Source organism: Diprion similis, chromosome 1 (assembly GCF_021155765.1).
Source record: "Diprion similis isolate iyDipSimi1 chromosome 1, iyDipSimi1.1, whole genome shotgun sequence".
Taxonomy (NCBI): domain Eukaryota; kingdom Metazoa; phylum Arthropoda; class Insecta; order Hymenoptera; family Diprionidae; genus Diprion; species Diprion similis.
This window is the reverse complement of record NC_060105.1, coordinates 15,462,140-15,475,764: the sequence shown is the minus strand read 5'-3', so window position 1 is coordinate 15,475,764 and position 13,625 is coordinate 15,462,140. Positions and strand designations below refer to the sequence as shown.

General features: G+C 35.9%; 1 protein-coding gene across 1 annotated transcript; it reads right to left on the bottom strand.

Moving 5' to 3' along the window:
- Nucleotides 1-9,946: 9,946 nt before the first annotated feature.
- LOC124409341 (zinc finger MYM-type protein 1-like) lies at nt 9,947-12,581 on the bottom strand. Its single transcript, XM_046886902.1, has 5 exons — nt 12,185-12,581; nt 11,113-12,086; nt 10,943-10,964; nt 10,676-10,863; nt 9,947-10,057 (listed from the first exon to the last, which is right to left on the bottom strand). The coding sequence occupies exons 1-5, from the start codon at nt 12,579-12,581 to the stop codon at nt 9,947-9,949; spliced, it is 1,692 nt and encodes a 563-aa protein (XP_046742858.1).
- Nucleotides 12,582-13,625: the final 1,044 nt, after the last annotated feature.

The following is a 13,625-nucleotide window of genomic DNA, read 5'->3' as shown; positions in this document are numbered from 1 at the left end:
TATACAAATTCAAGATAATAATTTGCTATTGTCGTTTTTTTTAGTTTTCATTACTTTAATTACTGTAACGTTTACTTTTTTTCGTATATTTACTTGCTCTGTTCTACATTTGTACTATTTCATAACCAGTTCTCGAAAAACGTGTTTCAATAGTTTCATCATTTAATAATTAACACCAATATATGGAAAAAGTATGATAACGTCAAATAACGTGAAAACAGTATACTTTCAGTCAGAGAGTACATCGGTTACATTGTTAAAGTGATTCGAAAGTTTTTGATTACTTGGATTTCCGATTCCTTGTTTGGATATTTGATTAGACGATCAAATATTGATTATATAGGAATCATCTATTGAAAGTGATGTCCATATCTTTAAAATTTGTCAGTTTTGTGTTTTCAGATATGAAGACGAAAAACACAACAGGAAGTGTCAGCGAATTCAGTAGAACCGTGCTCCATGGTTCTGTTAGATATTAGTGAGTAATATCAAAAGTATTCCAAGGACGCATCGTATTCCTCTTCCAATATCACAGGAAAGCATTTCTGTACTTGAACAGCCTACTCACAATCAGTATTTCAAATGATTGAATTTGTAAATTGCTGTGCTTACGTTACTTTAGTTTGGTTTGCGAAAATCAGTTGCTTGTATGAATGAAGTGACTTGAGTTTCCAGAATCCCAGAAAAAATGGAGATGGTGATATGGTGAGACGTCACTACATTCACGAAAAGTATTATATAAGATTTTTTCGACGGTAAATTATCTCTAGCGTGTGTATTATCAAAATCATTGTATTAAGTGTGAAAAAATCGAGGAACACCCTAGAAGCACAATTATAATATCATGTTTTCACGTAATAAGTGGGACAACATCACGACGACAACAGAGACCCCTGAATTACATTGAACTTAAAAAAATCAAGCATAAAAAATACCAAATAGATGCTGCCAATTTGATTATTCTCAAATGAATAAAAAATTTATTTTCCGGTTGTTCATATACCTAGGCAGAAGTAAGAAAAATAATCATAATTGACTTACGGATATTGCTTATGATAAGTCTGCAGGGTCGAAAGTATGAAAAAAGTAACATTATTTAGTTAATAACTCATCACCACTCACATAGAATTTACTTTCCGGCTCATTTTAATAAGTTTGCTCACCCGGCAGAAGTGTTGTTGTATAATCATATTCGGGATTACAGAGTAAAGAGAATGCAGGTGTTACTCTTACGTGTATAAATCTGTACATGCCAAAATTGACATATATTTTTACAGCTTGTAGTTTAGATTTTTTAGTACAGCTTGATCAATTATTATTTACATGAATTCCAACGTTACTATTTTTTGTGTTCGCAACTTCAGTTTTATGTATGATGATATCTTTACCTTGACTTGGAAATAGTTTGTGATAGTTCTAAGAGAATCATGTACGAAGAGAGCTTAGTTTGGGAGTAACTATCGTGTAGGTTTATATTGATTTTTATCTGAAAAGATTTTGTCTTAGTAAATAAGTCATTTATATGAATAAATAAATAAGAATAATCACATTCGATTTTTAGCGATTAATTTATTGAGTACCGGGCGCTTCCAATTTCGGTTGTTCGATTTTTCGCTTTTTTCATTTCAGCATTGTAAGAGATGGAAACTTCCTAACTATAGACACGGTTTGAAGGTTGTTTTTCAAGCTTCTTGCCACATATCTGCCTTCGTGGTAGCATTTGAAATTTTAACAGATAATTGCACTTTTATAAAAAAAAAACACATACAAAACTATGTTCCTCCGGCGAAGGTCGAGTCTATAATTCAAATTAAAATTAAGTCAAGTCAAGAGTTCATAATGTGAATGAAATCCAAATGTCTAAAGTATCATAACTACTGTTCCATAACTAAAGATAGTTTAATCATTAGAAGTTACAAAAGTAGTTATGACACTCTAGACATTTGGACTTCATTCGTATTATGAACTCTTGACTTGACTTAATTATAACTTGAATTATAGACTTGATCACGAAATATCTCTGCATCATGTTTTAATGTGTTGATAGACTTTGCAAAGAAATGTTGACAAAAAATTTGTGTTCAATAAATAGTATTTCCCGCAGCTGCGTACTTCACGAAAATTCCTTGCTCTGTAACAACTCGCCATCCCAACATGTCCTTTTCAGTGATTCTTCTCTACACACGGTGCTTCGGAAAAAAATATTTAAAAAAAATCCGAAGGCAGAGATACGGGCGAGAAGCTTGAGAAACAAGCTTCAAAGCGGCGTCAAATTGACGCATACAAGAATCGAAAAATCGAATTAACCGGAATTGGAAGCACCCGATGCTCACTAAATCAGTCGCTAAAAGATCTGAAAATCTTCTCGTATGGTCACTTTTTTTGCACGATTTGCAAAAAACGTCAAAGAGGTGAAGCCTGCGGCCGGTACATTTCACGGAAAATGCCCCATTAAAAAGTTAAAATATTGTAAATAACATTCCTGTTTTATTTTGAGGGTATATAGATGGAGGCGATTCACAATATAAAGATTTTATTGCATAGTTATATGTTCTCACGTATATTGAGATATTGTATCATCCAAATATTTGAAAACGTCTGAAAACGCTTATCCACGATCAAGTTCGCGATCGTAACAAGAGTACCAGTACAATTATATGTACCAGTACAATATTATGTAATCGTAAATATATTGTAATGATCAACATTCAATATTCATCAAGACCATTATTAACTGGACTTCGAGATTCACTAGGTAGAGTATAAGTATACTGCACACACACACACACATATACACACACGCGTACATACACACCTATATGTATATAATTAAAAATAGTCACTATTTTACAAATATCTGGTAAACCACTGACAATATGGTTTATCCAATCGAGTGAGCGAGCATAGCGAGTGAACGAACACAATAATCAGCTATACTCGGCATACTAACCCCGAGCGAGATTTAGCAGCCGTGGGTTTCAAACATAGTTGTTTTTAAAGTTTTATCGGTATTCATACCTTTGACGAGCTTGGCATATGGTGGATGATCAGAAGTATGTCCAAGGTCAACATATAGAGTGATGTTTCTCGTTTTCCTTGTATTTGTTAGATTCCACGAATTCCTCGAAAAGCGGCAAAACGATATTGCAGATGGAACCTTACAACGAAGAGCGGAGCTCAACCGTGACTCGGCGGTATCGGGCATGTGACTGCCACTCTTCCATAAGCAAGGCGGTAACGGCTACTTCGCTCTTTGTATGTACATATATTGAGAATATCGACCACCCCACCCCATTAAGAGACGGTTGCAAAATGGGGGAAGTGTGACCACGCAAGACTATTGGCTTTCCTAACTTCAGGTGCTAGCGAAAGAAGCGATGTGTGTAAAAGTCACAGAAGGTCGCGACTCGAAGAAATCCCATATTTACCAGTTGCAGACTCTTCAGGTTTGGTAATGGTGTTGCGTCTACGCAAAATTGCTATGGTCACTAGTTCTGCGAAGTATTGACCCGCAGTAGTGTGTAAATAAAGTGTTACAAACCTCCAAATCTCTGGTACCGAACACCACTTTTTTATATTTTTAAAAATCTATTATTCAATATTTACATGTTATGTACATGGAGCATAAAGGGGTTTATTAAATGTTCCTCATTATTCACTGTGCCGCGCTGATAACCTGCTCAGCTTTATATTTTTTTCCATAGTTTATTCATATTACGTGTACATTCATGTCGAGTCAATGAAAAAAAAACTGTTCAAAAAGTCCACTTCTTATAAAATTATTTTAATTGTGTAATACGTGTTTGATTCCTAGATGCTTATCTTTGTCAATAATTCATGTTGTGGTGCAGCTTGTTATTAGTATTCTTCATCATTACAATTGTTGCATCAGCTTATGGCACATGGTCTGCAACAATCAAATTTTTCTTACGCTCAATGCTTCAGTATTTACAGTATGCTAATAATTCAATACCCTTGTACTGAAAATGTACTATACGGTAATATTTATAGTTTAAATAGAACTTTACATACATGAGTCAATCTGCCGACTATTCCACAGTAACATTGCAATAAAAAGAAATCTTATTTTTGAAAAGAAAATGCGTAAAATACTCTTTTAGACATTACATTATCACGTGAACGTGAAGTAACGAGTTCATCGTGTTTGAAAGAGCACACTTATACATAATATTTGGAGTCCCAAGTGTTGAGGTGAATTTCACGATCAACAGAAGCTGATTTGACGATAATCGCGTTTCTTGCGGTCACTAATTCGCGTATTGTACCTGGGGATATCCTTTTGAACTTACATATCTTGCAGTAGTAAGGATTATTTGTCAGAATAACATTCGTCAAGATAACTAAATAAAATATGGAGTAATATAACAGTACCCTCATATTTACAATTATACTATTAAGATTGCTGAGAACCTTGTTTACCACGAACCGGTTAAGAAAGAGAAAAAAATGCAATGGGTGTAGGCAATCTTCGCGTAGAATAATCAAGTTGGTAATCAATTAGCAGCAATTGATTTCTCTGCTAGTTTATTATTCGTACTACGAGTATTTGAAGTATACCTGGCTTTCACGTAACATTCCGCGGATGAAGGAATAATTGTTGAAACAACCAAAAGTACTCAGTTACAGTGCTTCACACATTTAATTTGACTTTATAACACGAACTAATAATCAGCTCTTTTACCTGATGTATCGATATGACTATATGATGAGTAAGCAGTATTAAAGCAGTCTCAAACAAAATAAGGTTTTGACGTAGCGTACGGTAAGTTTGTTTTACCGCGCCTGCGGAGCGTGCGGTAAGTGAATATTACCTTCACAGCAATCTCTAGAATTGTAATAACAAAGTCCTACGCACTGTATATTAAGCAGATTATACTGCATACAGATTATGGGTCTTATAATCCATGTAAACAAACGCGGCGCTGAGGAGCGAATGCGACGCTCGGATTACTAACATCGATTTAGGCAAAAACATTTGGAATATAAAAAAATCCGCCAAGTTACCGAAACCAAATCACAATAAAAATTCAAGAACAATTTAGACATTGCCAGACTCTATCGTGAAATAAGGAAAGAACCCCAAGCCCTAGGATCTCTCAGCAAGTAGGTATACGTCGTGAAGTCGGGCCTCGCTGTTTCGTGTAGTGATATCGAAACATCATTCCAAGCGCTACGTACTTGGGAGGCACATTCGCTTTAAATTTTTTTTATCGAAACGGTCCTACTTGTTCGTGACGTGTGTGATCCCGTCTAATAATTTCGTCTCCAAGACTATCGGTTACCATCAATCAATGGACTCATTTTTGTTTTAACGAAGGGAATTGTGCATCGGAAAGACTGGTTGATGACAGATTGTTTAATATTACTAACGTATTGGATTTGTTACTTTTTTTGCCACTTGCAGTTTTCATTGCATATTTTATAGAATAAGGACTTCATAGGATTCAGTCTATTAATCAATTAGCTTTGAACCGTAATATTATCGTATATTTTAAATTTTGACTGCACAAGTGCGTTTCGTTAATTTATTAAAAATCAATTGTTGTTGATTGCAGCCCGAAAATCGTTGCGTGCGAGTGTATATACGCGCTGGCGCGCAGGCGTCGAGGGCGCCTGCACCCCAGGACTACCGTATACTGGCACGCAACGATTTTCGAAAAATATATACTCATTGTAACGAAGTTATATTCTCACTCCTCATACACTCGGGAACGGGTGGTGCCGATATAATATTCAATCATCAGATGCTTGATCATTTGTCTACAAACGAATAAGGTCGGTGCGTCATGGCGTCAGCGAATATTCCTATAATAATAATCAATCTCTAGACTCCAACAGAAGCTCTTTGATTCCAGATATATCCGTTTTTTTCACACTTATTTTTTGCTGTGAGCTTTCTTCGACTCGACGTGTGCTCACTACGCACAGAGAACCCATTAATTCCTTTCCATGCAGGCCTTAGATATCTCTTTATTACGTTATTATAAGCATCTTCGAACATGGTTGGTAAAAATAAAAATATTTTTTTAGCCAACGAGCAAGGACAATAATTGACAGGTAAATTGTACATATTAAAGCTTTGGTCGCTTGTGCCACGTAATGTATTCAACGATACTGTCCATACAGCATCGAGTTGTTATTCTACACGATTGAATAAATATCATCCTACACTGTAAAGAACATATACAATTAATATTCTCACCTCATCATTCCGCGAAGTTATGCGATGGATTAAACTCCATGATTACTCTGTTGCTATAGCATTCGTAATTGATTTTCAACAAAAATGTGCCCGCCAAGTACGTAGCACTTGGAATGATGTTTCGATTTCACTACACGAAACAGCGAGGTCTGACTTCACGACGTATAACTACTTGTTGAGAGATCGTAGGACTTGAGGCTCATTCCTAATTTCACGACAGAGACGGGCAATAGCTGAATGTAAATTATTCTTGAACTTTTATTGTGATTCGGTTTCAGTAACTTGGCGGATTTTTTTACATTTCAGATGTTTTTGCCTAGATTTTGTGACTTTTTGTAAGAATGCGGCAATGATATTGCTGTACTGTACTAACCAATGAACTGATTGTAAGTGAACCGCAACTCTTATGCCTGTGTGTGTGTAGCATTCCTAGATGATAATTTTATGACTTATCCATAATGAGAAACCAAAATAGTAATGCAGCCAATCAATTTGCGCACGATTACGTGAATAATAATAATCACTACCAATAGCTATAATACCCGGTAGGATGTGTCCCCAAAAAGTCTTCCGAGGACTTGTGCTGGGCAAGCGAGCAGATGGATTAGTGACCGTCATCATGCGCCTGCGGACCGTTTTAAAATATTTAAAAAACACCCGTATTCGCACTAGGGACTAGGAAAGTTACAGGAATCCTTGCGTAGGTATAGCTGGACCGATTCCAAACCTTAAATCGCCGACGCAGCGCTCGAACGACATAATCCGTGACCATATACGTCTACCTCAATTTTCTAACAAGTAATGAATACACTGCGAAGTGAAACGATAAATGACAATTATTTTTTTTTACATTCTATTTTTTAGCAGCCTAACACAACAAGTATAGCTGAAATTTTTCAGTCTCAGTATAAGAATATATTTTATACAGTATTAAATTCTTAACATTAATTTACCAATTACCTATTTTATACGGTATTAAATTCTTAACATTAATTTACCAATTACCAATATATGTCGCTGCAGCATAGGTTTCTTCATGAATTGACATTTAAAAATAAATTTTCTGACATTTAAAAATAAACCTAACCTAACCTAACCTAACCTAACCTAACCAATATATGTCGCTGCAGCATAGGTTTCTTCATGAATTGACATTTAAAAATAAATCTATAGCTATGATAAAACAATAACAAATCGTAGTAAAGGTTATCATCTTTCTTTCTGTAAAAAACAAACCGAACAACAATGACATTCAAAACGAAAATCATAACTCATATCAAACAGTCATGCATTTGTACTACAATTTTATGTTTATACAGTCCATAGTTTGTTTCATATGGTAACAGTTAGTTTTAGTTGCATACCGCTTGTTACTGGAAAGTCAATGGTGCTTATGGATAGGTAGATGAAGTCAGTGATTGGCAGGTCATTGAAAGACGGATCGGGACAGTGAGTGATACATAGAATGCCAATTTCCAAGTAGCTGCCCTTTTGTGTTAGAACCTAGGTTTGCCGCAGCGTAATTTCAGTGAGTTTAACAGATCAATGGTCGGATAAGTATGGGCCAGGTGACTGTCAACAATAAAACGAAAAACAATCAGGATTTTATTATGAATGCAGTCGAAACAAAGAAAATGATTTTAGCTTATGTGACTGGGGGTGAGACGTGAAAGAGAGGTTATAGATGATGATTTGAAATAATCAATGGTTGCTCCCACATATCTATATAAAAATTAGAAGTAAGAAAGACCTACCTTTCGATAAGCCCTTAATATGTGAGTACGTTGTTGCTTATTGTTAGTCCTATACAGGCCCTCGTGAGAGTTTTTCAAATGGTTGAGGCCAATTTAATACTATATTTACTAAAATATACTAATAATAAAATGGGATAGGTGATCGTTCAAAATGAATGGTTAAATATGAATTAAACCGGTGAAAGATAGAATACATTCTTCAAGCGATTTGGTTATGGAACATGAACGATAACAATGAATGATATAAAAATCAAATGAGAAATGATAAAGTGTGTGAATTTATATAAAGGTAATGTCGACGAGAGAATTTGGTTTCAAATACAGAAAAGCTGTAGAACAATAGACCGGGAGATGGTGCACGTAAGGAGCATCTCATTTTTTACAAGTATGGCACCCCTTGAGGGGTCGAATTACATAATTAATGAAAGGAAAATGATGGTCATAGCACTGGTCGTCGCGGCGTTATCGCATGACGATTAATCGAACATGTCGGATAAATTGGGGTTTTTGAATGATTTTTTACACAAAAAATCTTGCGTTTTTCGGTAGTTTATGAAAAAAAAATCCGGCGGAAGCAATATGCCATACCCATGCGGCGGGACTTAAAGTCCGCCATACTGATCGAAACAGGTGAGTTTTTTTTTTTTTTTAAACGATTTTTCACAGGTTCTTTTTTTTTCAACTTATTATTTTAAAACTGACATTCACGAAAATCGCCACGCCATACCGTTTTGACGGGTCTAAATAATCGCCATACTGCCGTAAAGGAGAAGGGTTTTTAAAGTTATTAAACGATTTTTTAAAGCCTAAACATTTTTTTATTAGTTATTTTAATGACTAGAAACAGAAATCCGATAACGCCATACCCGTGGGAAGGGTCAAATACGTATAATATTATTATAAAATTGTAACATTTTATGGGGAATTTAAATGATTTTTTACACTGTGGCACCACTTTTGCACTTCGCCATAAGTATGGCACAATTTTTCTGAGGTATACTTTTATATCAACTTTCGAAAAATCGAAATGCCATACTGTAAAAATACGTTTCGAATTTTTTTTTCCCACATCTTAACGACAATGCGGTAGTCTTCAGCCCCATTGTCACAGTATGGGGTATTTTTTGTTCGATAGTGTCATATAGAAATCAACTGAAAACAATGATGCCATACTGTAATAAATAATTTTACGTCTTACCCAATCGTTTTTTAAATAATGTTTCGAGAAAACTCTAACTCTACTTTTACACTCGACGTGAAGTATGGCTTGTATATTTACGATAATATTGTATCATGAACATTCAACAATCCACATGCCATACTGTAAAAAATGGTTTAACAACTTTAAAAAAACCTTCTCCTTTAAGGCAGTATGGCGACTATTTAGACCCATCAAAACGGTATGGCGTGGCGATTTTCGTGAATGTCAGTTTGAAAATAACAAGTTAAAAAAAAAAAACCTGTAAAAAATCGTTTAAAAAAAAAAAAACTTACCTGTTTCGATCAGTATGGCGGACTTTAAGCCCCGCCGCATGAGTATGGCATATTGCTTCCGCCGGATTTTTTTTTCACAAACTACCGGAAAATGCAAGATTTTTTGTGTAATGTCGTGTCATGTTCGATTAATCGTCATGCGATAACGCCCCGACGACCAGCGCTATGACCATCATTTTCCTTTCATTAATGATGTAATTCGACCCCTCAAGGGGTGCCATACTTGTAAAAAATGAGATGCTCCCTACGTGCACCATCTCCCGGTCTACAAGTCAAATTCAATCGCTTACGCTATACAGCAAATGTTGTGTTTAATAATATTAAATGGTATAATTAATCGGTATTAAAAACATATATACTGAACGATTATTATATCTAGCTGGTCATTTATATCGTACATCTCTTTTTAGATTAATGTAAATTGAGTTGACATTCGATACAACTGTACTAAATGGTGCGTGGAAGGACGCGTTGTCTATTTTATTAATTGGGCGTATTCAGTCAAGGTTGAGTCGCAAGAATTTCTCTCATTAAATGCAGGAGCACATAGGCTCTCATTTCGATCGCCAATATGCCGCGAGTGTGCCTTCACGGTCAATCCATATAGACGTATAAATGATTGAATTTATTTTTACAATGTTCACAAGAAAATCTATGTTTAACTATAATTTGGAAAATCATGCGCTGGGCTGAGCTGCAGTCTGCAGAATTACTCTCATTGCAGGCCTGGTAGCAAGTCACTTTTTTCACTATTAGTCACCTTTTTTCTAACGAAGTCACTATTTTTAACTTTTTTCAAGAAACGGTCATTTAAGTGACTATTTTTGGTCGTAATCGTATTTCGCGTTGCGAAAATTTTAATTTTTGTTTCATACGGGATGGACTAAAATTGGTGTTTTGTATCCGTTGATAAAGAAGAAAGTTCGCGCGCGCCATCTGCTGGTTGCGAGCACATTCCGGTAAACACGCGCAACGACGATGCTCAACTCAGTTTGGGTTTAATAGCTTAATTCATCCTAACCTATTTTAAATACGAGAAGGTAAGTTTGTCGAATTTTTCTAATAAAGCACTCTTCAGTTTACTGAATCATGTCTTCGATGTGTGAAAAATTGTTGAAAGAGTTGAATAAATAATGAATATGATGAAACCTAATTTGTAGAATTTGACACGATCATAATCTAACCTAATCTCTTTTTAGTTCACAATTCTGGTCTCCGAGTATAATTTATGACTGAGAGATTGACTTTCGGTCTCTAAAATAATTTGGGCAATTATTTCATCGGTTCTGTAGTTTACATAAAACAAAAATACAACGAATATATAGAGTAATACGGTCAGCGCCGCGCCTAGCCCTTGTGGCACCTGGGGCAAGCTGAGAGAACCCGCCTTCTCTGATACAAATGTTTTAATACAAAATTCAAAAAACTTAACAAATTATTAATAGTGGACCCGGTGGTTTTTCACTCCCACCGTATTTATTAACTCCAATCCACTACTATGAAATTAAACACAAATCAACAAATAATTGATAGTGGACCCGATGGTTCGTCACTTTCGCCGTATTTATTGACTCCAAACCACTATACTTTTCATTTGATCAAAAGTAGCCATTACTAAAAACTTATTTTTCGTGCTTTTACTTTTGCAAAGTCTGCAATAAGTTCCTGATAGTCGATGCGATCACATAATTCACTTTCAATAGATACAGTGGCCAATCCTACTAAGCGTTCGTGGCTGATAATTTTTAGTTTGGAGAAACTCCACTCTCCTGATGCTACTGAAACGGGTAAAGTTAACAATATCCGCAAGGCAATGACAACGTTAGGTACAACTGAAAGTATATCATTTTTTACGATGAAATTCAAAACTTCAATTGGGGATTGACCAGCCGGCAAGATTGCAGCTAGATTCATAATTTCGTCGCACAGATCAATGCCATCAATATCCATTTTCTCCCCATTCGTTAACCTTCCATGCAAATTTTTGCAGCTCTTCATTATCTCTTCTTTCGTTGAAGACTTGAGAGTATGAATATCATACAGAAATTTGAAATCATTGCTGTGCTCCTGTAGTTGTTGAAATCTCTCTTCCATTGATATTACTGCTATATCAATAACGTGGTAAAAGAATTCTGTTCTAAATTGTTCTTTCGGATCTGTAACACGTCCATCTCGAGCTTCGTATTCGAAATTACGTTTCTTATGGCAAACGCGAACCGTGTTGTTAGGGGGAAATGTCGGCTCTACTTTCACCTCAGATGCTAAGTCTTTCGCTTCGTTCAGTATTCTACAAAAACTTTTTTCAGATCTGTACTGCTTCAGAAAAGCTGTGGTTCTGTCTAGAATGTTACAGCAATTAACTATATTCAAAGCAGGACTTTGTAATAATTTTAATGCGACATTAACTTTGTTCAGAATATCGAACCAAATGATTACGCTACAAATGAATTTAAAATTCGCGATGGATTGGGCTAAGCACCGAGCCTCATATTTCGATAGATTATCTCGTTTATCATCGAGCGAAATTTCCACAAGTGCATCATAGATCTCTCCAAGCTGGTAGCGCACTGGTTTGATGGCATCAACCCTACTTTTCCAACGCGTATCACTGACAGCTTTGAGAGTCAGTGATGGGATATGTTCTTTCAAGACGTCCCATCTACTCGTGGAATAGAAAAAAAAACGTACAACTTTTGAATCAGATCAAAAAAACCTGTAGTTTGACCCGTGACAGAAGCAGCATCACCAACTACGAGATTGAGAGTATGAGCTGAGCAAGGGACGGAGAAAGCACGAGGGTTCATTCGTAGGATTCTATTTTGCACCCCAGAATGTTTACCCTTCATGTTTGCCCCATTGTCATAGCCTTGGCCACGCGTATCAGAAAGAGCTATGCCCAATTTCTGTAACTTATCAAGGATAACCTCTGTTAGTCCCTTGCCGGTAGTGTCAGCAATAGGGAGAAATCCAAGAAAATGTTCTTTCACTTCGAATTTCTTAGGATTCTGATCATATGCTACGAATCTGATAATAATGGACATCTGTTCAATACGACTTTTATCGGGCGTGCAGTCCAATATGATGGAGTACCACTTTGTCTTTTTTATCATATCTATTAAAGAATCACGTATTTTTTCTGACATTAACGAAATAATTTCATTTTGAATTCTGTTGCTCAAGTAATGACACCGCGTCTCTTCGTTTCTAATACGTGATACATGCTCTGCCATTATCGGATCAAATTTTGCAAACAGTTCAATGAGCTTCAAGAAGTTGTCGTTATTACGCGCGTACATTTCACTAGAGCCATCGCGCAGTGCCAGAGATTGCGTGGCTAGATATTGTATGATACTAATTATACGGTGCAGAACATTACGCCAATGCTCGATTTCCCGATTCAATACGCGCTCGTGTTCTTTATCTACTGTATTTTCAGATCTTAATCAATGGTCAAATTCTCTTCAACTTTTAAACGCCATAAAATGTTTCACGGATTTTTCGTGGGACGCAAGATCCCGCGATATATGTTTCCAATCAGAGGAACCATTTGTGGGCCACTGCGTTGAGACAGGTTTCGCAAATAGAAGACAGCAAAAACAATACATACTATTTTTCTCTTTCGAGTAAATAAGCCAGGGTCGAGTTACTGTTTCGCCACTATTGAGTCGTGTTATGGGCTGGGTTGGTTGATGACCAAACCACTCCCAAAAATATAACGCTTGGCTCGGACTAGTTCTCCCGGATGGTGAATTATTTGAATTTTGATGTCGTTTTCCCTCTTGGTTGAACCGACTTTGATAATAAAATGGTCACTTACCTTTTGCTGGTGACGGTTGATTCGGGCTATGTGGGCGGCTCTGCGTGTTCGGCCGGTGGTGAGATTGGTATAAAGTTACTGATCGTTTAACTTATATTAGGCTTTGAAGGTAATTAATTGTTTAACTCGCGATGTAAGTTTAACACACGAATATTTGTTTATTCAATTAAGGTTTAACACACGAGTATTTGTTTATTGAAATTAAGTTTAAAGAAAATTCTTATAATGATTTTAATTATAAAAGATGAAAGGTTTAAATTCCCTTTTAGCACTTTGGTTTGTTAAATTAAATAAAATAAAAGACCTTTTGAATTTCTAACAGATTCTCTGGTCTGAT